The sequence below is a fragment of the Neltuma alba genome, unplaced genomic scaffold (assembly GCF_004799145.2).
Source record: "Neltuma alba isolate B1F8T4 unplaced genomic scaffold, ASM479914v2 tig00013513_pilon, whole genome shotgun sequence".
In the NCBI taxonomy this organism is placed as follows: domain Eukaryota; kingdom Viridiplantae; phylum Streptophyta; class Magnoliopsida; order Fabales; family Fabaceae; genus Neltuma; species Neltuma alba.
Genome location: NW_021637735.1, coordinates 36651 through 59517, shown reverse-complemented (window position 1 = coordinate 59517; position 22867 = coordinate 36651). Strand labels below are relative to the sequence as shown.

General features: G+C 37.5%; 3 protein-coding genes and 1 pseudogene across 4 annotated transcripts; 1 reads left to right on the top strand and 3 right to left on the bottom strand.

Annotated features, from left to right (window-relative positions):
* Positions 1-92: 92 nt before the first annotated feature.
* On the bottom strand, positions 93-3262 carry LOC114737981 (protein SIEVE ELEMENT OCCLUSION B-like). Its single transcript, XM_028925988.1, has 7 exons — positions 3012-3262; positions 2807-2908; positions 2018-2466; positions 1809-1918; positions 1577-1719; positions 1006-1485; positions 93-911 (listed from the first exon to the last, which is right to left on the bottom strand). Exons 1-7 carry the CDS (start codon positions 3234-3236, stop codon positions 294-296), a joined length of 2127 nt encoding a protein of 708 aa, XP_028781821.1. The 5' UTR covers positions 3237-3262; the 3' UTR covers positions 93-293.
* Positions 3263-5228: 1966 nt separating this feature from the next.
* LOC114737980 (protein-L-isoaspartate O-methyltransferase 1-like) lies at positions 5229-7419 on the top strand. 2 transcript variants are annotated; one of them, XM_028925987.1, is made up of 5 exons: positions 5413-5482; positions 6003-6075; positions 6150-6420; positions 6696-6860; positions 7027-7419. In XM_028925987.1, the coding sequence occupies exons 3-5, from the start codon at positions 6189-6191 to the stop codon at positions 7275-7277; spliced, it is 648 nt and encodes a 215-aa protein (XP_028781820.1). In that variant the 5' UTR covers positions 5413-5482; positions 6003-6075; positions 6150-6188; the 3' UTR covers positions 7278-7419. The 2 variants fall into 2 exon arrangements, with proteins under 2 accessions (XP_028781819.1, XP_028781820.1); XM_028925986.1 differs by lacking the exon at positions 6003-6075 and having other exon boundaries at positions 5229-5482.
* Positions 7420-11381: 3962 nt separating this feature from the next.
* Positions 11382-14294, bottom strand: LOC114737978 (protein SIEVE ELEMENT OCCLUSION B-like; annotated as a pseudogene).
* Positions 14295-17582: 3288 nt separating this feature from the next.
* On the bottom strand, positions 17583-20001 carry LOC114737973 (28 kDa ribonucleoprotein, chloroplastic-like). The gene is made up of 4 exons (XM_028925982.1): positions 19403-20001; positions 19205-19306; positions 18057-18338; positions 17583-17832 (listed from the first exon to the last, which is right to left on the bottom strand). Exons 1-4 carry the CDS (start codon positions 19877-19879, stop codon positions 17767-17769), a joined length of 927 nt encoding a protein of 308 aa, XP_028781815.1. The 5' UTR covers positions 19880-20001; the 3' UTR covers positions 17583-17766.
* Between the last annotated feature and the right edge of the window lie 2866 nt (positions 20002-22867).

The following is a 22867-nucleotide window of genomic DNA, read 5'->3' as shown; positions in this document are numbered from 1 at the left end:
TTAAAATAGATGACGAGAAGAAGGCGCTTAGAGAGAATGAGGAAATAGTGAAAATGCACACTTCAGGTATTTTATTTCAGTACCAAACGCTTAGAGCCCTTAAAACAAAACACGCAAACATCATCCTTCTTTAACTTCACATCTTCATCATTCATTCCTAGCTAACTACACCAACCACAACGATTCAAGCCCAGAATAGAGCTCCCACTAGCTCTCAAACCAAACACATTATTTCGCCAAGCAACATAGACACACACATATACATAACGCCTCTATATAATGTTCTCTGCCTCTCACTCCACACAACAGCGATACATGAAGTACCTCTCCATTGGACGCCCACACTCAGCACACACCACCTGCTCTGGAATTCCCCCAGCGGTGCCTGGAAGTATGAGGCGATTACAGTGATGTGGCGACTGAAGCTGCTTCAGATATTCATTCATGGCCGGAATGAATCCATCTCTTGTTGCACTCTCCTTCCAATTCTCGAACTCTTTCAGGCATTTTAGTGCCGTCTCTCCCTTAGCTTTCGCCATTTCATGTGCTCCTCTGCAGAATATGGTCCACCCCTGATCGCTGCCGTCGAAGCTCAGCACCGACATCACTTCACTCATAATCTGGTCGTCCTCCACTTTTTTCCCGTGCTGTAGTTTTGAGTATAACATGCTCTCCAATCTCGTCCAGAAGAACCATATGGACGTGACGTTCGGCCAGAAGTAGCTGAACTTTCTGGTGGCAAACGTGTTGATCATTCTCAACATCCTCTCTTTGGCGTTGTTCTTTCCTACATAAACCATCTCCAATGACAGGTTGTTAGCTCTCGCCACACTCATTGTAGTGCTTGTGAATGTTTGAATCCATTCAAGATCTTCACCTCCATACAGGCATATGTATTTGCTCTCTGCGATCTGGTACACAATTCAATCACATTAATATCTATACGTCAGTAAAAAGGTTGTTCTTCGAATTCAAGCCATCAGGTGAAGGTGTATGGAGACTTACCCATTCTAGAACTGTAGGATCAATGCCATCAACAAGCAGCTCAAGGCTCCAGACTTCTGACTTCCACAAGGATTCTTCTTTCTCACGAGTGAAGGGAAAGGCCAGGTTGCCCCAAATCCAGTACATGTGGAGGGCATTGGGAGAGCATAGCCTGCCGTTCGGATCAAGGGCCACTAAGATAGCCCTCTTTATGAAATTCCATACCTCTCTGATATACCTTATCACATATGATTCAATAATCAGGGGGTCCCTCACACTGTACCATGGCATTAATGCTTGCAAATGTTCAAACTTCTGTCGAGCCAAATCATTCCAGGTCGCTCTGTCCACTACTGGAATCCACACCATTTCGTACTGTGTCTCAACCCTTGCTCTTGCATCTTTATACAAGTTATCAAGTATTATGATCTCTTCTTGTGAGAGATCAAGATCTGATATCAGCAGCAACACATGCTTCCTTCTCAGCACCTCGAGACTAACCTGAAATTCAACCAATGAAATGTTTTAGAACAATAATAGGCGTTTAAGATGCATATGTAGAATAGTAAAAGTATAAGAATTTAGAGCCAACCCTTGTTTTGGTAGGTCCATCTATAAGAGGGGGTGGGTCATCCTTGGCGTATATCAATGCCCTGATAATTTTCATGTTGTCTACGTGGGCTGTCTCAAAAAGACGAACCAAATTTTGAAAGGCCTCGATGTGCCTCTTGTCATCTGCACTTCCATAGATATTCTTATAAATTATATTACGTTAATTTAGATTAAAGATTCTTGCACTAAAATGCTAATTCTGATGTTCTCACCTATATATTGGTAGCAAATGGCCAGTTGATTCCGAAGATGCTCATATATACTGCTCATCTTATGCGCCAAGCTTGACAGTTCCCATTCCTCCGAGGAGGTTGAGCCATACCTACAATCATTATAACCATAAAAAAAGGGAAAAAACGGAGCTTATTAGTCATTTCATGATTAAGGTAAGGGAATGGACCATAAAAGCTCCCAAACTTACTCGTTCCTCGATCCTACAAGACTTGCAATCTGCGAAGAACAAGCCACAATACTTCGGATGGTCCAATAGGCTGCAACAGGAATATGAGCACTGGCAACGGATATTGGAGGGGTGTCCTCTGAAATGTACTCAGAGGGTAGCTCTTTGAACTCAATGATGCATCTGGTCACATCCAGAATCGCCTTCACTAGCTTGATCAATGTATCAAATTGCTGTTTCAGATTGGCATAGTTCTCTACGAGATCAGGTAGTTGCTTGAGCAGTGCCACAGATTTAGCAAGTGTATTTGTAGCACCCAACTGAGCAACGAGCCAAAATTCTCCAAAGTTAACAGCGAAGGCTGATAAAATTAGCACCACTTTTGCATGCCATGAATAGCTAGAGAGCATGTTCAGGATCCCCATGGTTGTCGTATGTGCATCTCCACCTCCTTGGCACCGGTAAGATAACTGCCAATATACATATATAGTCATATAATGTGTTTTCACAATAACAACTTTTCACCCTTCTGTATTAGTTTAGAGGTAGAAAATTAACGTTATTATCACACTGAACGGCGAGTTATAGAACTATTAATGCTTGTGTAAGGATGTGTATATATATACACACCTAAAGAAATTACCGTAGTCGTCAAGATAAGTATAATTATTTGCCCTCAGGAAACGCAAAAAGAGAAAAAGGGGAGGGGGAATTGTCAGTCTTTTTAGACAATCCATTCATCCTCAACGACAGTGATAAATAAATAGAACCTTGGTTAAAGTTTTGTAGATTTTGGCATAAGAAAACAACCTCACAGGAAATTTTGTATATGACAAAGGATAAGGTATCAAGCATGTCCAACTCAGCAAAAATAGCAGCCTTCTCCATAGAATCAGCATGTTCTCTTTTCCCCTACGAACAAAATAAACCACACAGCTAGATGCTTAGGTTATTATTTGATTATAACACATGAACGATAACAATGGACACAAAAACATAAAATGGAAAAGAATACATCAACATCACCGTCAACGGTACGAGCAATGACATTAATCAAGATTTCCTCTATGATTCGGAGAACAGGCTTGACATCAACTTCACGACCATCTGGGGCATGAGTGGCCTGAACTTGCTTCATCATGGCAGTGTCGTCCGAGGTCGAAAACATCCTACGTTGTCTTCTTTGTTGCATCTTACCGGGGGGAATGGTTGCCACCTGGTGAGGATGGTTGCTTGCCATATCGTCCTCAACACTTGATGTTATCAGAACACAGAATATAAGAAGTAGTGTTCGGTTTTTATGTGTACATGCGTGTGTGAGGTAGCCTCCTAAGGAGCAAGACTTATATAATGAGAGGACGGCGAATAAAGTCTTATTGAACATGTACCTTGCTTGCAACTGGGTATAAAACAAAAGCAAAAGTGGCCTCTTGATCTGGATAAGATTATGCAGTTACAGTGCATGTTTATAGGTGCTATTTTTGAATCTGTTATCGTGCTTCATCAGTGAAGCAAGCATAAATACATATGCTTCCGTCCGAGTAAATTTATGGATCCCCTCCATCTCTCCTGCAAATAGACATTAATTATTTGAAAAGATCAGGGATTGTGGGTCCACGTAATATGGATTAGAGTTCTACTTTTTTTGAGTAGGATGGTATCGCTAACTCAGGGTATCCCAGCCTTCCGGTCAGACTAATCCCAGGTGCACTCACAGGTATCGAGCCCATGACATGGTAGGGAAGGCGCCTTGCATTCCTGTTTGCGACCAGTCGGACACGACGGGATTAGAGTTCTACTTTATTGGCAAATAGAGACAAAAGGTGAACAGTTTTTAATCAAGTGACGTGATCCGTGCCCCTACAGTAATATGCGGCGGACACCTGGAGCTTGGGCGTATAATACTGAAAAGGAAGAGAAACATAAAGAAAAGAAAAAACTAAATAAAGAAAAAGTTCATTGTTTGATTTACAATTTTATTATCACTTATGGGAAGTGGGGGAAAAGAAGAAACGGGAAGAAAAGGGGTGAAATCATAGTGCGGGCCAATAGTCCTTCTTTCCTATATGGCAACCTTAATTATTTTTCCTTTTCTTTTTGCCCCCAGTTACTTTCATGTTTACCAAAGCAAGTAATTTGAAGACAAATAATACACAAACTTCTTTAACTGAATTCAGATAATGTTGCTGTAGTTCTCTTTCCACCTTTTTTTTTTTTTTTTTGCCTGACACTGTAGTTTTAGTCATCCACGAAGTGATCACTTTAAGTTAGCTTGGGAAAAGTTATTACTTTTTTATTTAATTTGAAATTTGAAATATACAGAGACAAGAATATTTGAACGGCATATAACTATTAATATTTTATGTTCTCTGCATAATACTCCCTCGCTTTCTTATTATAGAAAACAAATAACCAAATTACGTTGATAAAAAAAATAATTAAAATTAGTTAAGGACAATTAATATGTAAAAAGTATAATATTTTTTTCAACAATGCCTCCATTAATAAGGAGAGAAAGTATGTGAGAGAACAATTAAATTATTAAAAGAAAGAAAAGTGAGAGGGAGAGAGAGTATGAGCTGGAGACAAAATAAATAGGGATAAAATAGGAAATCAATACAAAAAATAGAGACAAATTTTAAGTGTCTCTTATATATGAAAACATGATATAAGCATCAAATGTCTCTTATAATAAGGAACGGAGGGAGTAGTAAATAATGTTATGAAACATCATCATTAAAAGAAATCCTCCCGGTGTTGCCGGAGAGCATTACCCCATATTTAATATAAAACTTAATTAACTAATTTGAATATATTGATAATATTAGCTAAATTAGTTGATATGATTTTTTTAAAACATCATATTTTCTTTAATTTCTTATATCTTTCTCCTACTTGATTATTATTAAGAAAATATTCATAGGATTAAATTTAAAAAAATAACAAACATATAAAATAAATCTTACATATATATGACTAATATTAACTTTTTAATTAGTTCGTACGTTAAGTACGTATAATTTTACCAGTCACATATACAAATTAATGAAGGGCCATATTTTATAAATATAAATAACCTGGAAGATAAATTTTTATTGTGGATAAAAATTAAACATAAAAATAAATAAAATTGAAACAATTGAGATGAAGCAACGATGAACGTGGGAATGAGTACGCAGAGGAATGTACGGACGGTGCCTGGCGGGGGAAGGAAAGAAGAGAGGACACGTGTGAGGAGTATATGAGGTGGAGGAGGGAGCATGTGAAGAAGCGAGGATAGAAGCAGAAATGGGAACCGCCCCCGTGTCAGCGTACGGTTGCCGCTACTGTTATGCCTATGCCCGCCCTGTCTTACCCCTTCAACTCCGATTCCGGCACCGCCACCTTTTCTTTCAGCCTCACCCTTTCTTCCCCGTTATCACCACCCTCTCCTCCTTCTGTCCCCTTTTCCCTAACCCTAAGTTCTCTCTCTTCTCTGCCATGCAGGTATTCCGTTCTCCCCTTTTCCTTCTTCTTCCATTTCATTCTTTGTTCTTCCAAGAAGGCTTTTCTTGGCATTTCTTTTTTTCCCGTCGCTCTTGGTCTCGTATAATTATGCACTCTTCGCTGGTACTCATGACTATCTTCTGCTCTGTGATATATCTGTGTCTTCCTCTGTGAAGCCAATCATGATTGGTTATTTCTTCAACGGCTTTTCCGGTGTTTAGCATAGACTTGAGGCCCTTTTCTATCATCAGTTGCTATGTAAACTAGTTGACGTTTGGGCCTTCTTATTCAACCCGGTTTTATGATAACCAACATTAACTATGCATTCCTAATAACTCGGCAGCCCACCAATCCAGCGGAGGGATCTAAATCCATCATTCCAAATTTAAGTCCCCTGCAGAAGTTGTAGTTAGATCAATTAATGCTTCTGTCTCTTTAGATTTTTTCCCCTTTAAATTCAGCCTCTCTAGTCCCCCCCCCCCCTTCCTTATCATGAAGTTGACATTTCTCTTCTTCTCAGTGTTCTCTTATAAGGGTGGAAAGAACCTACAAAAGGGGGAATCAAATATTGCTTATTTCCCCTTTTAATTTTTGTAAGCGCCCTCTTTTTTCACTGTTTATAAATTAAATTAGCGTTCAATCTATATCTTTTTCCCGAACATTACAGCAACTCTGGTCTGGGAGTGGCAGTGATAGGAACAGGGCAATGGTGGAGAATCTGCGGCGTTATGGAGTAATAACATCAAATAAAGTGGCCCAAGTAATGGAGGCCATCGACAGAGCCTTCTTTGTTCCCGAGGGAATGCAACCTTATGCTGACAGTCCGATGCCGATAGGGCACAACGCCACTATATCTGCTCCTCATATGCACGCCTACTGCCTTCAGTTGCTGGAGCAGAACTTGCAGCCTGGAATGCGTGCTCTGGACGTTGGCTCTGGTATCCAATATGTTAAACAACATGTATCTTCATTGCATTTTCTTTTTCAGTTCAAAATATAATGTCCTGATGGATAATTCTGGAATATGGGTTGTGATACTTGACGGAAAAGGCAATTAAATTAAAGATGTTGTTCTTAGGGCTTTGGATGGCGCAAATTCACGGTTCTTAAGGCTCCCAGATGATGCACTGGATAGCAATTTTAGTGTTTGCCCTTTTTGCCTTGTTATCTACAATCAGGATTTACAATTTCCTAACTGTGGGCTTGTTTGCAGGATCAGGGTATCTGACGGCATGCTTTGGCTTGATGGTCAGACCCGAAGGCCGTGCGGTGGGAGTGGAGCATATTCCTGAATTGGTTTCCTATTCAATAGAGAATATTCAGAAGAGTGCAGCGGCTCCTCTATTGAAAGACAGTTCCCTATCGGTGCATTGTGGGGGTATGACTCTGGAACTGCTATGAATCTGAAATATATCAATGTAAGACAAGACTTTGAATGATTCTAACTGGTTTTGAAGCACCAGGGGAGACAAATGTAGGGTCAGAGCAATATTATGGGACGTGCATAAGAGGGATAATATGAGAAAGTGTGTTTGTGTGCGCAGATGGAAGGCAAGGGTGGGCGGAGTGTGGTCCGTATGATGCAATTCACGTGGGAGCAGCGGCAGAAGAGATTCCAGAAGCACTGATGGAGCAGTTGAAGGAAGGAGGGAGAATGGTGATTCCAGTCGGGAACATGTTTCAGGATTTACAGGTCGTCGATAAGAACTCCGATGGTTCTCTCACCATCCGAACCGAAACTTCTGTTCTTTATGTGCCTCTCACTAGCCCTGATGCTCAACTACGAGGCTACTAATATAGTTTTGGAATTCAAATGTTCTTTTTTTCCGTGAAATTCATGACAAGAACAATTCGATTTTCTGCTCAGAAGAGTATAGGTCCTCATTCCTCTCGTGCCTTGTAGCGGTTGCTCGGCAAATGCACGTGTGATTATAATGGGAACATATCATTAGAAAAATTCTCGAATTGATTGTTACAAGTTGGTGATGGCAAAATTAGACTTCCTCATGATGGAAATATAGAGGTTGAGATCCCAAAAGAGTTATTACTCTGTAATTACAAAAATGGATGTGATAATCTGGCCCAAAATGTTGGTATTAGTCAATTCTTCGATGACTGAGCCATACTCGCGCCAACTTTTTGCTTCTTCTTCCCTCTCATTCTTTGCTCTTCCAAGAAGGCTTTTCTTGGCATTTCTTTTCCCGTCGCTCTTGGTCTCGTATAATTATGCACTCGTCGCTAATACTCACGACTATCTTCTACTGTATCAGATATCTGTGTCTTCCACTATGAAGCCAATCATGATTGGTTATTCCTTCAACGGCTTTTCTGGTGATTGGCAAAGACTAGAGGCCCTTTTCTGTCATCAGTTGCCATGTTAACCGGTTTACGGTTGGACCTTCTTATTCAACCCGGTTTTATGATAACCAACATTAACTATGCATTCCTAATGATTCGGAAGCCCACCAATAGCGGAGGGATCTGAATCCATCATTCCGAATTTAAGTTCTCTGCAGAAGTTGTAGTTTGATCAGTTAATACTTCTGTCTCTTTAGATCTTTTTCCCCTTTCAATTCAGCCTCTGTAGTTTTTTTCCCCCTTTCCTTATCATGAAGTTGGCATTTCTCTTCCTCTCAGTGTTGCATTGAAGGTGTGTGTAGGTTGCCTTGAAGGTCCCCCCCGGGGGGAAGGTCTTGATTTTATTATCTTCAACTAAAAGCGCGTGTAATACTTTTTTGGTAAAAAATAATTTTTAAATAAAAAACAATAATCTATTATTGTTTTTCATTTACAATAATGTTGGAACTTTTCGCCTTCCTTTAAAACATGAAGTTTCTTTATCTTATTTTCTTCTAGAAAATGAAGCGATAACTTTTCAATCAATTAAAAGGCCATCGTGTTTCTGAGTTGAGGATGCATGGCGCATTTCTTATGATAAGTTTTGAGGTAATAAATAATAATAGCTACAATATTGGAAAAAAATTGACTAATACTGTACAACAGTATTAATGAAACAAAATTAAATGAAAGCTAGCTTGCTTTAAATAATAGACAGTGGCAGTAGTTCATATATGGGGAAAAAACGGTGACCAAGGGAATAATGTGTAATTTTGATTAGATATTTGTGTGCCCAATAAAATGTAAATTGCAGCAAAACACAAAAATAGGCCCCTGAAGTGCTGTCTACAACGCTTTAAAGGTCCGCTTGATACGAGAGAAATGGCCTTTTTTTATTTTTAAAACGAAAATTAGTAAAAAAATTTATTTCCTTCCATTCCCCTTGCACTAAACATAGGGTTATAGTTGATTGTTTTTTCTTTTGATAAAGTTACTGGGAGAAAACATGTTTAGGATAAGGTTATCAAGTAGGAGTCATCATTAATAATCCTCTTGATAATTGTAATTTTTTTTTAAAAGTAAAGCGTGGTTAAATCCAATACAACAATGCATAGCCAAGTTAAGCTCTTTTGTAACACATACATACCAAACAAAAACGTCCAAAAGGAGAATCTCAATGAACTTGGAAAAAAAAAAGGGGACATATGGAGCTCTCTAATTAATAGGAGTAAATAATATTCTCTTTGGTTGGTAATATAATAACTAATTTAACTGATTTGAAAAAATTAAGAGAGTTAAATAAATTCTAGTAAATATGATATGATCTCTTTAAAAATTTTTTACATATATAACGCTACATTATACTACCTCTGGTCCTAATTATAAAAGCCAGTTGACTAATTTGAGGAGATTAAAGAAGTAAGTTGAGTTAGTTATTTGTCCTAAATAGGTGTTGTCTTTCCTAAAATATCCTTGCTAATCAAGTGTATTAACTAAAACTATTATTGTTAGCAGGGCTATTTTGGAAAAAAAATGTATAAGTATGAGAGACAAAGTGGATTGGGGTTTTATATTTAGAACCAAAATAAAAGTCAAACAGGATCTTATATTAAGGACCGGAGATAGTATATTAACTTATAACTTATATAAATTAATTTAGAGCAAAATAATAAATAATAAAAATAAAAGCCTCATGTGTAAAATCAAATCAGTAAAAAGTTAAATTCAATTCACAAAAACAATATGAATGTCCTGACCACGCTATACCATTGTCGCTAGGAAAAATTGGTTTTTTGGGAAAGATTTCGTATACCTACAAACAAGATTTTATAATTATGAGTATTTTATTTGAGCGCATCAGTAGGGCGTAAATGGAACGGCCAGAGTAGACGTGGGGTCAAAAAAGCGATGAGGGTGGAATAATCAATGAATTTAATTGTTTTGAGAATTAAAGTTGTTAGGTCAACACAACGCTCCTCTCCTCACTCAACTCTTCAAGTCAACGAGTCATTGTTGCTATCTAACTGACCTTTGCATGAATTAAAATATACCAAACTAATGTTGATGATACTAGTCTCAAGTTTAAAATGATTTTGGAAGACTCTAAGTTTATACGACCAAACTAAATTTTAGCCAAGTGGGTCGCGGAAGTCTGAAGCGTGAGCCTAAGTTAACCTTGAAGTCATGAAGAGAGGCTCTGGATATGGCCGAAGGATGGAGGAAGATGGACAGTGTGATGAGATGTTGGGCTATATATCACTACACACTTTTTTTTATTTAAAAAAATAATGTAAATTAAATGATTGACACGTATGATTGAAACTAGCGGAGCTGTTGCATTTTTATTGAAGAGTTTAGTTGGTGGTGTATACTGGCTGTATCTAAGAATTGCTCTATCAACCACAATATATTGATTATTACATTGCAATTAATATAGTGCTATATAATTGATCACTTTATAGTTTTGCTTTTCACTTGGTGGTATTTCCACTTTATATAATAAAGAAAAAGAAGGAAAAAGGCATCCATATTCATATGTTTTTTTTAAAGGAAAAAAGATGCAAAATGAAAAACACAGATAATTACTTGCAAAGTTCATTTCTTCCTTGAATTGGGTCACATACAAGTCAACAAAAGCAACAAAAAGTCTAATGTGCTTCCAAGGTTCAATGATCTCATTTTATATTCATACAGAAGGCTAGACCCAACCTCATTCAACTTCTCCCACGAACCTTCTTAGTTATTACCTTGTACATTCTCTCACTGCTAAGTTAATAAATTTTCTGGTCAAAAACCATGGGCCTGATGGCCTATAAGTCTCAAAACAAAAGTCACTGGTTGTTTTGATTGTTTGAGTAGAAATTAAATTATTATTTCAAAAATAATTTGAATGTATATAAAATAAGTATGTGAGATAAGTTTTATCTCAATTTACTTCAAGGTACTTTTTAAAAGTTTTTTTTTTTTATGTTAATCGAAGTTAGAAAGGAGAGGAAAAAGGATAAAAGATGAGTGAAAATAAAAAAAGTTTTTCCCTGAGGAAAAAATCACCCACAGAAAATTTATTGGTAAAAATGATTTGATAAATTTTTATATACAGAAGTTATTGATGTTTTCTTTTCTTTTCTCTTTGTTAGATACAGATATTCTCTTACAAGAAATAATCCTCTTTTAGACATTAAATTTGAACACTTTTCTAGTAGAGTTTCGAACTTTAATTCTCTACGTTATAAGACGCCAGCCGGTCCACTCGCAAGCAAATTATACGAATTAAGCATACCTTCTACAATTTTCTGTTTACACACACACGCACACACAGACATGCCAACCACCTGATTTCCGCCTTTTTGGTCCAGCGCACAAGAAAAAGATTTAACAAAAGACAAAAATAAGATGACGTCATATTGTTTTATTCCCCTTCTGATGCAAGAACACTGTCCGCTTGGCTTCAACAAGAATACTGCTACCACTAGCTCTCAAGCCAAACACATTATTTCGCCAAGCAACATGCACACATATATGTAACGCCTTTCTATGAAGGCTATTTACTGTTCTCTACCTCTCACTCCACACAACAGCGATCCATGAAGTCTCTCTCCATTGGACGCCCGCAGTCAGCACACACCACCACCTCTGGAATTCCCCCACTGCTCCCCGGAAGTATGTGGCGATTACAGTGATGTGGCTTTTGAAAGCTGCTTCAGATATTCATTCATGGCCGCAATGAATCCGTCTCTTATTGCACTCTCCTTCCAATTCTCGATCTCTCTCAGGCATGTTAGTGCAGTGTCTCCCTTGGCTCTCGCCATTTCATGTGCTCCTCTGCAGAATATGGCCCACCCTTGATCGCTGCCGTCAAAGCTCAGCACCGACATCACTTCACTCATAATCTGGTCGTCCTCTACTGTTTTTCGCTGCTGCAGTTTTGAGTATAACATGCTCTCTAGTCTCTTCCAGAAGAACCATATGGCCGTGACGTTCGGCCAGAAGTAGCTGAACTTTTTGGTGGTGAACGTTTTGATCATTCTCTGCATCTTCTCTTTGGCGTTGTTCTTCCCCACATAAACCATCTCCAATGAGAGGTTGTTAGCTCTCGCCACGCTCATTGCAGTGCTTGTGAATGTTTGAATCCATTCAAGATCTTCACCTCCATACAGGCATATGTATTTGCCCTCTGTCATCTGGTGCACAATTCAATCATATTAATATCTATACGTCAGTAAAAAGGTTGTTCTTTGAATTCAAGCCATCAGGTAAAAGTGCATGAAGACTTACCCATTCTAGAACTGTAAGATCAATGCCATCAACAAGCAGCTCAAGGCTCCAGATTTCTGACTTCCATAAGGATTCTTCTTTCTCATGAGTGAAGGGAAAGGCCAGGTTGCCCCAAATCCAGTACATGTGGAGAGCGTTGGGAGAGGATAGCCGGCCGTGCGGATTAAGGGCCACTAAGATAGCTCCCTTTGTGAAATTCCACACCTCTCTGATATACTTTGTCACATATGATTCAATAATCAGGGGGTCCCTCACGCTGTAGCATGGCATTGATGATTGCAAATGTTCAAACTTCTGTCGAGCCAAATCATTCCAGGCCGCTCTGTCCACGACTGGAATCCACACCATTTCGTAGTACGTCTCCGGCCTTACTCTTGCATCTTTGTAAAAGTTATCAAGTATTATGATCTCTTCTTCTGAGAGACTAAGATCTGATATCAGCAACAACACATGCTTCCTTCTCAGCACCTGGAGACTATCCTGAAATTCAACCAATGAAATGTTTTAGATTCAAGATGCATATGTAGAACTGTGAAAGTTTAAGAATTTAGAGCCAACCCTTGTTTTGGTAGATCCATCTATAAGAGGGGGTGGGTCGTCCTTGGCGTATATCAATGCCCTGATAATTTTCATGTTGTCTACGTGGGCTGTCTCAAAAAGACGAACCAAATTGCGAAAGGCCTCGATGTGCTTTTTCTCATCTGCATTTCCATAGATATTCTTATAAACTATATTACATTACTTCAGATTAAAGATTTTTGCACTAAAATGCTAATTCTGATGTTCTCACCCACATATTGGTGGCAGATGGCTGGTTGATTCTGAAGATGCTCATATATATTGCTCATCTTATGTGCCAAGCTTGACAGTTCCCATTCCTCTGTGGGGGTTGAGCCGTACCTATAATCATTATAACCATTTAAAAAAAGAACCGATGCTTATTAGTCACTTCATGATTAAAGTAAGGGAATGGAGTGTAAGAGCTTCCAAACTTACTCGTTCCTTAATCCTACAAGATTTGCAATCTGCGAAGAACAAGCCACAATACTTCGGATGGTCCAATAGGCAGCAACAGGAATATGAGCATTGGCAACGGACATTGGAGGAGCTTCCCCTGAAATGTACTCAGAGGGTGGCTCTTTGAACTCAATGATACATCTGGTCACATCCAGAATCGCCTTCACTAGCTTGATCAGTTTATCAAATTGCTGCTTTAGATAGGCATGGTTCTCTACGAGATGAGGTAGTTGCTTGAGCAGTGCCACAGATTTTGCAAGTGCATTTGTAGCAGCCAACTGAGCAACGAGCCAAAATTCTCCAAAGTTAACAGCTAGGGCTGATAAAGTTAGCACCACTTTTGCATGCCATGAATAGCTAGAAAGCATGTTCAGGATCCCCATGGTTGTCGTATGTGCATCTCCATCTCCTTGGCACCGGTAAGATAACTGCCAATATACATATATAGTCATGTAATGTGTTTTCACAATAACTTTTCACTCCCGTGTGTTAGTTTAGAGGCAGAAAATTAACGTTATTATCACACTGAATGGCGAGTTACGGAACTATTAATGCTTGTGTAAGGGTATATACTTAAAGAAATTACCCTAGTCGTCAAGATAAGTATATATTGTTTGCCCTCAGGAAAAGCAAAAAAAGAAGAAGGGGAGGGGGAATTGTCAGTTCTTTTTTTAGAAAATCCATTCAACATTAACGATAGTAATAAATAAATAGAACTTTGGTTAAAGTTTTGCAGATTTTGGCATGAGAAAACAACCTCGCAGGAAACTTTGTACATGATAGAGGGCAAGGCGTCAAGCTTGTCCAACTCAGCAAAAGTAGCAGCCTTCTCCATAGAATCAGCATGTTCTGTTTTCCCCTACGAACAAAACCACACAGCTAGATGCTTAGATTACTATTAGATTATAACACAGAAACGACAAGAATGGGCACAAAAACATAACATGGTAAATAATACATCAACATCACCGTCAACAGTACGAGCAATGACATTAATCAAGATTTCCTCTGTGATTTGGAGAACAGGATTGACATCAACTTCACGACCATCAGGGGCATGAGCGGCCTGAACTTGCTTCATCATGGCAGTATCGTCCGAGGTCGAAAAAATCCTACGTTGTCTTCTTTGCTGCATCTTACTGGGGGAAATGGCTGCTAGTTGGCGAGGGTGGCTGCTTGCCATATCGTCCTCAACCCCTGATGTTATCAGAACACGGAATATAAGAAGTAGTGTTTGGTTTTTATGTGTACGCGTGCGTGCGAGGTAGCCTGCTAAGGGTGTGTTTGGTTCAACAAAAAGAAGGAGAGGGAAGGGAAGAGATTTTAATAAAAAGAAAGAGAGAGAAGGGAAGGGGAGGGATTTTAATAAAGAGGAGGTAAGGAGAGGGATTTTAATATTATCTTATTTGGTTCAAGAGGGGAGGGAAGGGGACGGGAGATGTTTTCATACAGATAATTTTACCCCTTTTTTAAGTAGTTTTTAAATCAGTAATTTTTTTTAAACTTAACAGAATATTTAATAAAATATAATTATAAATAAAAATTAAGATGTAAAATTATAATTTATAATTATTAAAATTGAACAAATATAGTTATAGTTATATTTATATGCTTATATTTATATTTATGTGCATATTCAAAATTATATTTTATGATTCTATTCACGGTATGCGATGATACTAATTTTAAATAATATTAGTCATAGTAACAAGACTTATTTACTAGGATATCATTGACAGTGATTAGTTATGGAAAAGTCCATGTTATCACCAAATTTTAGCAAAATGAAAAAGAAGATGAAGGGAAAAGAAAGCTCAGGTAGAAACAAAGTAGATCTTTTCGCAAACAGTGAGATCTTGTGAAGCAAGAGAAGGACAGAAGGCAACAAGAGGCACGAACTTGTGGAGGATATTGATGACTGATACAGAGTAACAGGACAAGCCAGTGTAAAGAAGAACAAAGCTACGGCGAAGAAGGAAAGAAATACTTTAGGCGGATAAGCAAAATTGGAATATTGAAAAGCAAGTGTGGGTAATTTAGCCAGGATATAGCAGAAAATTTCTCTGCTCCCAAAAACCCCGATTTGGAGTGACGGTGGAGAAGGGGAAGGGTGAGGAAAAAGACAAAAACTTACTTCCTCTCCCCTCCCCTCTTTCCAACCAAACACGCTTAACCCCCTCTCTTTTCTTTCCCTTCCCTTCCCTTCCTTGCAAAAATCCCAACCAGACACTACCTAAGGAGCAAGACTTTATATGAGAGGATGTGGAATAAAGTCTCATTGAACATGTACCTTGCTTGCAGCTGGGTATAAAACAAAAGCAAAAGTAGTCTCTTGATTTGGATAAGATTATGCAGTTACGATGCATGTTTATAGGTGGTATTTTTGAGTCTCTTATAGTGCGTTATCAGTGAATCAAGCATAAATATACTTGCTTCCGTCCTAGTAAATTTAGAGACCCTCTCTATCTCTTCTATAAATATTATTCATATGATAGACGTTAATTATTTGAAAAGATCTGCGATCGTGGGTATGGATTAGAGTTTTACTTTATTGGCAAATAGAGACAAAAGGTGAACAGTCTTTGTCCAAGTGACGTGATGCATGCCCCTGCAATAGTATGCAGCGGACACCTGTAGCTTGGGCATATAATATTGAAAAAGAAGAGAAACATAAAGAAAAGAAAAAACTAAATCTGAGGGTTTTAGAAAGAAAACTAAAAACAAAAATTAGAAGAAAGAACTCTGAAAAATATTTTCTGAGGATGTATTTTATTCAATCTGTAAAATAGGTATTTAAAGACATTAAATCATGACAATAAAATAACAAAAATCTGCTAAAATCCCTATGAATCAGCAACTACGTGATTAACTGATAAAAACCCACTAGCATAAATCAATATTTATTTGATTTGAACAATATTCATATTTTTGTATGAGAAATTTTTCTTAACGGTGAGAAAATACCACAAAAAATATACCTTTTACGGTGGATCAGTGCAGTGGGGCGAAATTATAATTGAAACATTTCTTACGAATGCTTTGATATTTGTGTTGCGTGCAAAAAAAGGGATTGTTTTAACAGTCAAATGGCGTAGCAACAATATTATTACTAGGGAGTGGTTCAAAGTTTGCAATGCCTATACAAATTAATGAGTTTTTTGTTTGTTCAATTAAACAGAATTCTCCCTTGGCAAAATTGATTGAGAGTACTAAATTAATTATATGGGATGAAGTTCCAACAGTTCAATGTCACTATATTAAAACAGTTGATCTCACATTTAAAGATATCATGCACTTTGTTCAATCCTTCAGGGGCAAGTGTGTTGTTATAAGTGGTAACTCATGAAATATTATGAGTAGTACCAAAAGGAACAAGGACAACTGTTGTTAATGCATGCATATGTTCATCACACTTATGGTATCACTACACAGTTTTTAAGTTAACAAGAAACATGCATCTGACTTCTTCTCCAACAAATGAAGGAAACCTATCATTGGAGAAATTCTCAAATTGGTTGTTAGAAGTTAATGGCGGCAAAATTAGACTTCCTCATGATGGAAATACAGAGGTTGAGATCCCCAATGAGTTATTACTCTGTGATTACAAAAATGGAATGGAGGCAATCATTTCTGCAACGTATGGTGATTTGGTCCAAAATGTTAGCATTAGCCAATTCTTCGACGACCAAGCCATACTCACACCAACTATTGAGCTAGGAAATCAACTTAATGAATACATGTGTTCATTGTTACATGGTGAAGGGTGCAAGCATCTTAGTTATGGCATAGTAACAACTTCTATAAACTGAGTTTCTCAATACAATTAACAGTTTTGGATTACCACCACATAAGCTAAATCTAAAAATTGGAGCACCAATTATATTGTTGAGAAATATTGACTAGACAGCAGAACTTTGCAACGGCACTCGAATGATTGTTACATATTTGGGGAAGAACATAATTAAAGCAATCATGTTGAATGGATTGAAGAAAAACCAGAAAGTGCTATTGCATAGGATGGATATAAACCCATCTAAAAGTAAATGGCCATTTCAATTGAGAAGAAGATAATTCCCAGTTACACTGTCATTTGCAATAACTATAAATAAAAGTCAAGGTTAGTTTTGAAGAGGGTTGGAATATGTCTTCCGAAGCCAATATTTACTCATGATTGACTATACGTGGCATTATCTAGAGTAAAGTCTGTTGATGGACTAGAAGTAGCTGTTGATGAAAGGGGCGGATGTTCAAGGAGGGCAACAACAAATATAGTTTGTAAGGAGATATTTGGGAACTTGCCATGATGTTTGTGAATACTGTAATTTGTTTGTGGTCTAATTAGTGATAGTCAACAGTTATGAACTTATTGTATTGAATGCATTGTATTTTACGCTTCCCGTGCAACACACGGGGAAGTACCAGTTAGTTTTTCTTAACAGCTAGAAAGTACCACCAAAAATACTTCTTTCAGTGGGGCGAAATTATAATTGAATCATTCTCATTTGGGCATCGAATTAATAACTTGTATGTATGTATATCTAAATCTCAGACTATGTGCTCAACCAAAGGAGGAGCAAAGAAAATTAACACTATATCCTCAGCTAGAAGAAGGAACTCAAAACAGATGCCGTGGAGAATTACTTGAGCGAAACCCTTCAAAAGGAGCCACGCCTGGGCCTTTCCTCAGCAGCACTCACTCTGATCGCTCTCCCATCCACACTCTGAAATGGCAAAACCACCCAGTCACATGATCATTCCAACAAATACTCGTCTGGTCCTAGAAGTAAGACCCATTTTATGGTGTAAATCACACTATAAAATGAATCTTATGTTTAAGACCACAGGAGTATATCACAAGTTAGAATCCCAAAAAAGAAAACCGTCGACATTTCCTAAAACTCTTAGAATACAACATTAGTAAAGTAATTGAGCACTTGTGTTATACCTGACCATCGAGGGCCGCAATAGCATCATTCATTTCAGTCCCACTGGCCATTGTGACGAAGCCAAAACCACGTGATCGGCCAGTCTCTCTGTCATAAACTATCCGGGCATTCACAACCGTACCCTGTTCACTGAAGATTTGCTCCAGGCGAGCATTATCCACATCCCACGGCAAGTTGCCAACGTGGATTCTGAAAGCAGGTTCAAAGGCACGAGGTGGACGTTCAGGTCGTGATCCTCTCGGAGCAGCCTTATTAACAGTCAGCAGTCTTCCATCTAAATCCTGTGGTAGAGAATACGGATATGTAACAATCCTATTCTAACTGAAGTAAAATTCTGAAAAGCACAAACGATCAATTCTAGGAAGCCTTTTTTAATCCCTTGGTACCCCAACTCCCACCTGGTCTCCGATGATCTTACTATAAAATCATCATTAACACAATAAAAACCTTCATATCCCATAGGAAGTCTCGGAAGCCTTTTAGACTTATCACTTCACATATACAAGTATTTACTTTGAAAGGGGGAAAACTAATAATACCATCACTACTTTCCCTTTCTCAAGAGAACCGAAGCTCCCGTCTCCTGATTATTCCAAGATATGTTTTCTAGTGACATATATAGACCTAACTAGATCCCTTTTCACTAAAGCCATTGTGAAAAATAATACAGAGCAATAGACTAAAGTTTCTATTTTCACATGACACTGGACCTGACTGGATGGAGGATAACAGATAAAAAGGAAAGGAAGAGGAACATTTCGATGAAACATATTTTATTGGGAAGAGTGTTATAAGGAATGGAGGAGAATGAAGAATAAGTAACCGTCCAACATCTTCGCTCTACAATTTTATATTCTAATAACAATTAAGGGGATCTTGGAGGAGAAAGTTTTCCCACACAACGGAGGCGAAATAATTGAACAACCCATTCCCCTCCCTCCATTTTCTTTGGATTTCTTCCCTTCCCATCCCTTTCCCTCTTACTCCTAAGCATGCATCTTGACATTTCAATGCAACTTCAGTTCATTTCTCAGGACAGGACAAACACGTTGTAAACTTCAGTTCATTTCTCAAGACAGGATAAACACGTTGTTAAGTCGATAGCAAGCTAGATGTATCAATAAATGTAAGTATACAAGCAACTTACGTAGCGTTTGAACTTTTCTACAGCTTTCTCGGCTTCTTCAACCGTGCTCATCGTCACAAATCCGAACCCACGACTTTGGTCAGTCTCCCTGTTATAAATCACCTAATATCACAATAACCATGTCAGCATGTCACGACCCCATAGGCCATTGAAGCCATTAACACTATAAACAAGGCGTTCGAGAGTGTAAAATCTCACCTCGGCAATTTCAACAGTTCCAGCTTGCTCAAAAAGCATAGCCAATTTTTGGCTATCAACATCGTAAGGCAAATTACCGACATAGATTTTGGCATCTTCAGGCGGTTCTACGTATTCCCCTTCCTCAAAAACCCCGTCTTCACCACCCTCTCCTTCGCCCTCGCCACCCTCAGCCTCCCAGTCGGAAAGGCCAGCTTCAGTATTGTCGACCTCTTGATTTTCCCACGCGGCTTCGTCATCCCCAACAGCAACTGTGTTGTCAGCTTCTTGCTGAGCCCAATCAGAAGTCTGTGCCACAAATGTCAATATAGAGGAAGAATGAGTTCTCCTGATGAGAGATAGAGAAGGTAAAAGGAGTGTAGAGTTGGAACACGAAAGCTGAAGCTTATGGGGTTTAGAAGGAATTGCTGAAAAATGGGGATGGTTGGTTTTGCTGCAGAACAGGGATGGCAAAGAAAGCAGGCATGTTTCTGCCATTGCCAGAGAAGTCTGTACAGAAGGATGAGAAGGTAGGGGTCTCAGGAGTTAGGATAAGGCGTAGAAGGGGGAAGGGTTTTGCTGACGGTGGCAGAGAGAGGTAGAAGAGGTGGGGAAGGAGAAGCAGATCTGGCAGATGCTGTAGTTCTAGTTTATACAAAAAGTGTGGGCTCTTGGGAGTTGGGATTTGCTTATACAATTGGGCTTTTGATAAATTATGTAATAACTCATATTCGACCTATTTTGCCAAAAAAAAAAAAAGGTTTGAGAACTTTTATTCGGAATTGGATTGGAAATGCTTTTATTTAATAGAATCAAAATAATTGGAAAAGCTGGTGGGATCCACGCGACGGATTATCAGGTTTGTGAATCGAAGTGACTTATGTTTCGAAGAGATCATTGGTTGGGAAATCTCTGTTGAAATGCACAAGACCAATTTAGGAAATGATTGAGAGAATATTGTTTTTTTCTCTCTTTTTAGATCAACAATCACAATGTTAGTGGCATATGAAAATCTTAGACTTGGTAATACGTAGAAACTATACTTTAGTTTCATTAATTGAAGTTTAATGTTATGTATCTTTAATTTTGAAGAGTTTTTGGCTGTCTGGGCTAAGTGTCATATATTGTTTTTAATATTGCACCGTTTGATATTTGATGAATTAAAATCAAGGTATTTGAATATTAAAGTTAAATTGTTAAGATAATTTGACGTAAAATCCTTTTTGGTGAAAATTTGAAATCTTTAGGTGAAAGAATTATGATGACAATATTAGCTTGTGTGGGATTTAATGTCGCCTCATAAAGATTATCTGCATTTGTAGTAAATCAGTAAAGTTTATTTCAATATATATATTACTTCTTCAACCTTGTGTTTATTGATTACAGGTGATATTTAGTAAGGCAAAACAGAATGAAGGGTTTTTTTTTACAATTTTTCAGTTGTTGATAACTTTTTTTATTTTATAAATATAGATCTATGGGATTATTTTTGCAAGATTTGAAATTTGAATGATATTGTTTTGCAATGGGGATGAAAATCTCACCTTAAACGCTGTCTTAAAGTGTTAGTCTTTTTGACAAACCATAGTGAAGGAATAAACGAGGCATTTGTGATGGTGAAGGCTACAAATATTGTTCTAATTCATCCAAATGAAAATAATCAATGGTGTTGCCTGCAAGGGTTGGGTCCGACTGGTCGCAAACGGAGGCGCAAGGCGCGTTCTCCTACCGGGTCATGGGCTCGATTCCTGGCGAGGCACCCTGGGATTAGTCTGGCCGATACGCTGGGATACCCTGAGTTAGCGATAACATCCTACTCAAAAAAATAATCAATGGTGTTTACCGGGAGAAATTTTGGAATCTGCATGGATCATGAAATTTTAATGCACCATGTAAGACAAAGCATGAAAGCATGTAAGAAGAGATTGTGTCATGTTGAAATAAATTCATGAGATGTTTTTTAACCCTAAAATAATTATTTTGACTTGAAACCAGTAAATTATTTTCTTAATTAAAACTGAAATAAAATAAATTCAATGTCTATTGCAATTGCACTTGATGTTCCAACTCCCATCATGTCCAGAGTTTCTCTTCTAAAAAATCCCCATGAAAGGACCAATAGGTGGAGAGTCATTGTGAGGGTTATTAAGAGTTCCGAACGGAATCATGTGCAGTATTTAATTGGTACATTTGTTTTGCATGTTTGAACGGTTAAATTACTCCATTTCTGCAATTGTTTATTTGTATCGTGTTCTTTCAAATGTAGTGGTTTTTGTCCAGTTAATTGCTTCTCTTAAAAAGTATAAGAATCATAATAAAACAAAACATAAGTTACGGATGCTTCATTTCTCCTTTATCACTGAATTTGTTAACTTATTAATTATTAGTATTAAATGAAGTAATGAGAATTAGCTGGATAATAATTTTGGACGGATAATTATATATTTATATGTTATTTGTATTCATATCTACTTATATTTATGATTATAATTTAATTATAATTATAAATTATAATTTAATTATCATATAATAATATGTGTAATATTACATATTACTATTAAGTCATGTGTGTAAGTGTGTTTGTAGTTGATGTTATGACCATTAGTTATTTAGTAGCTTAGTACAATTTTTGTAGTGTTTTTTATTTTTATCGTGGATGTTCAATAGATTAGTTTAAGTTTTTGGAGATGTGACTGTGAATTAGTTATTTTGTACTATGTTTTGTTTTAATACTATCTCTCTGATTCTATTTATAAGATATTATTTATAAATTATAAATAAAATAAAATTTTATAATTAGAATTAAAAATAATATTTATAATATTTGCTTTGCTCCCGGGTATTTAGTGCTAGTTTGCTTATACAATTGGGCTTTTGATAAATTATGTGATAACTCGTATTCGACCTATTTTGCCAAAAAAAAAAGGGGTTTGAGAACTTTTATTCGGAATTGGATTGGAAATGCTTTTATTTAATAGAATCAAAATAATTGGAACAGCTGGTGGGATCCACGCGGCGGATTATCAGGTTTGTGAATCGAAGTGACTTATGTTTCGCTGTCTGCATTCTATAAACGTTATGTCCTGAGACGTTTCTGATTCTTAACAAATATTCCTCCGGTCCTTATTATAAGACCCAATTTGACTTTTTATTTGGTCCTAATTATAAGACCAAATCCATTTTCTCTCTTATATTTATGCATTTTTTTCCAAGATAATCCTTCTAATAATGATACTTTTAGCCAATATACTTAATTAGCAAGGATATTTTAGGAATGACAACACTTATTTATTATAAATAACCAACTTAACTTACTTCCTTAATTTTCTCAAATAAGTCAATTGGGTCTTATAATTAGGACCGGAGGAGTATCAGAATACTAACAAGGTGGGGCGGTGAAGTTCGAATGGAAACAATCACATGGGCCATAGCGTTGACATACTCAATTATGTCAGTATGTTTGGATTAATAGTCTTTTATAGATGG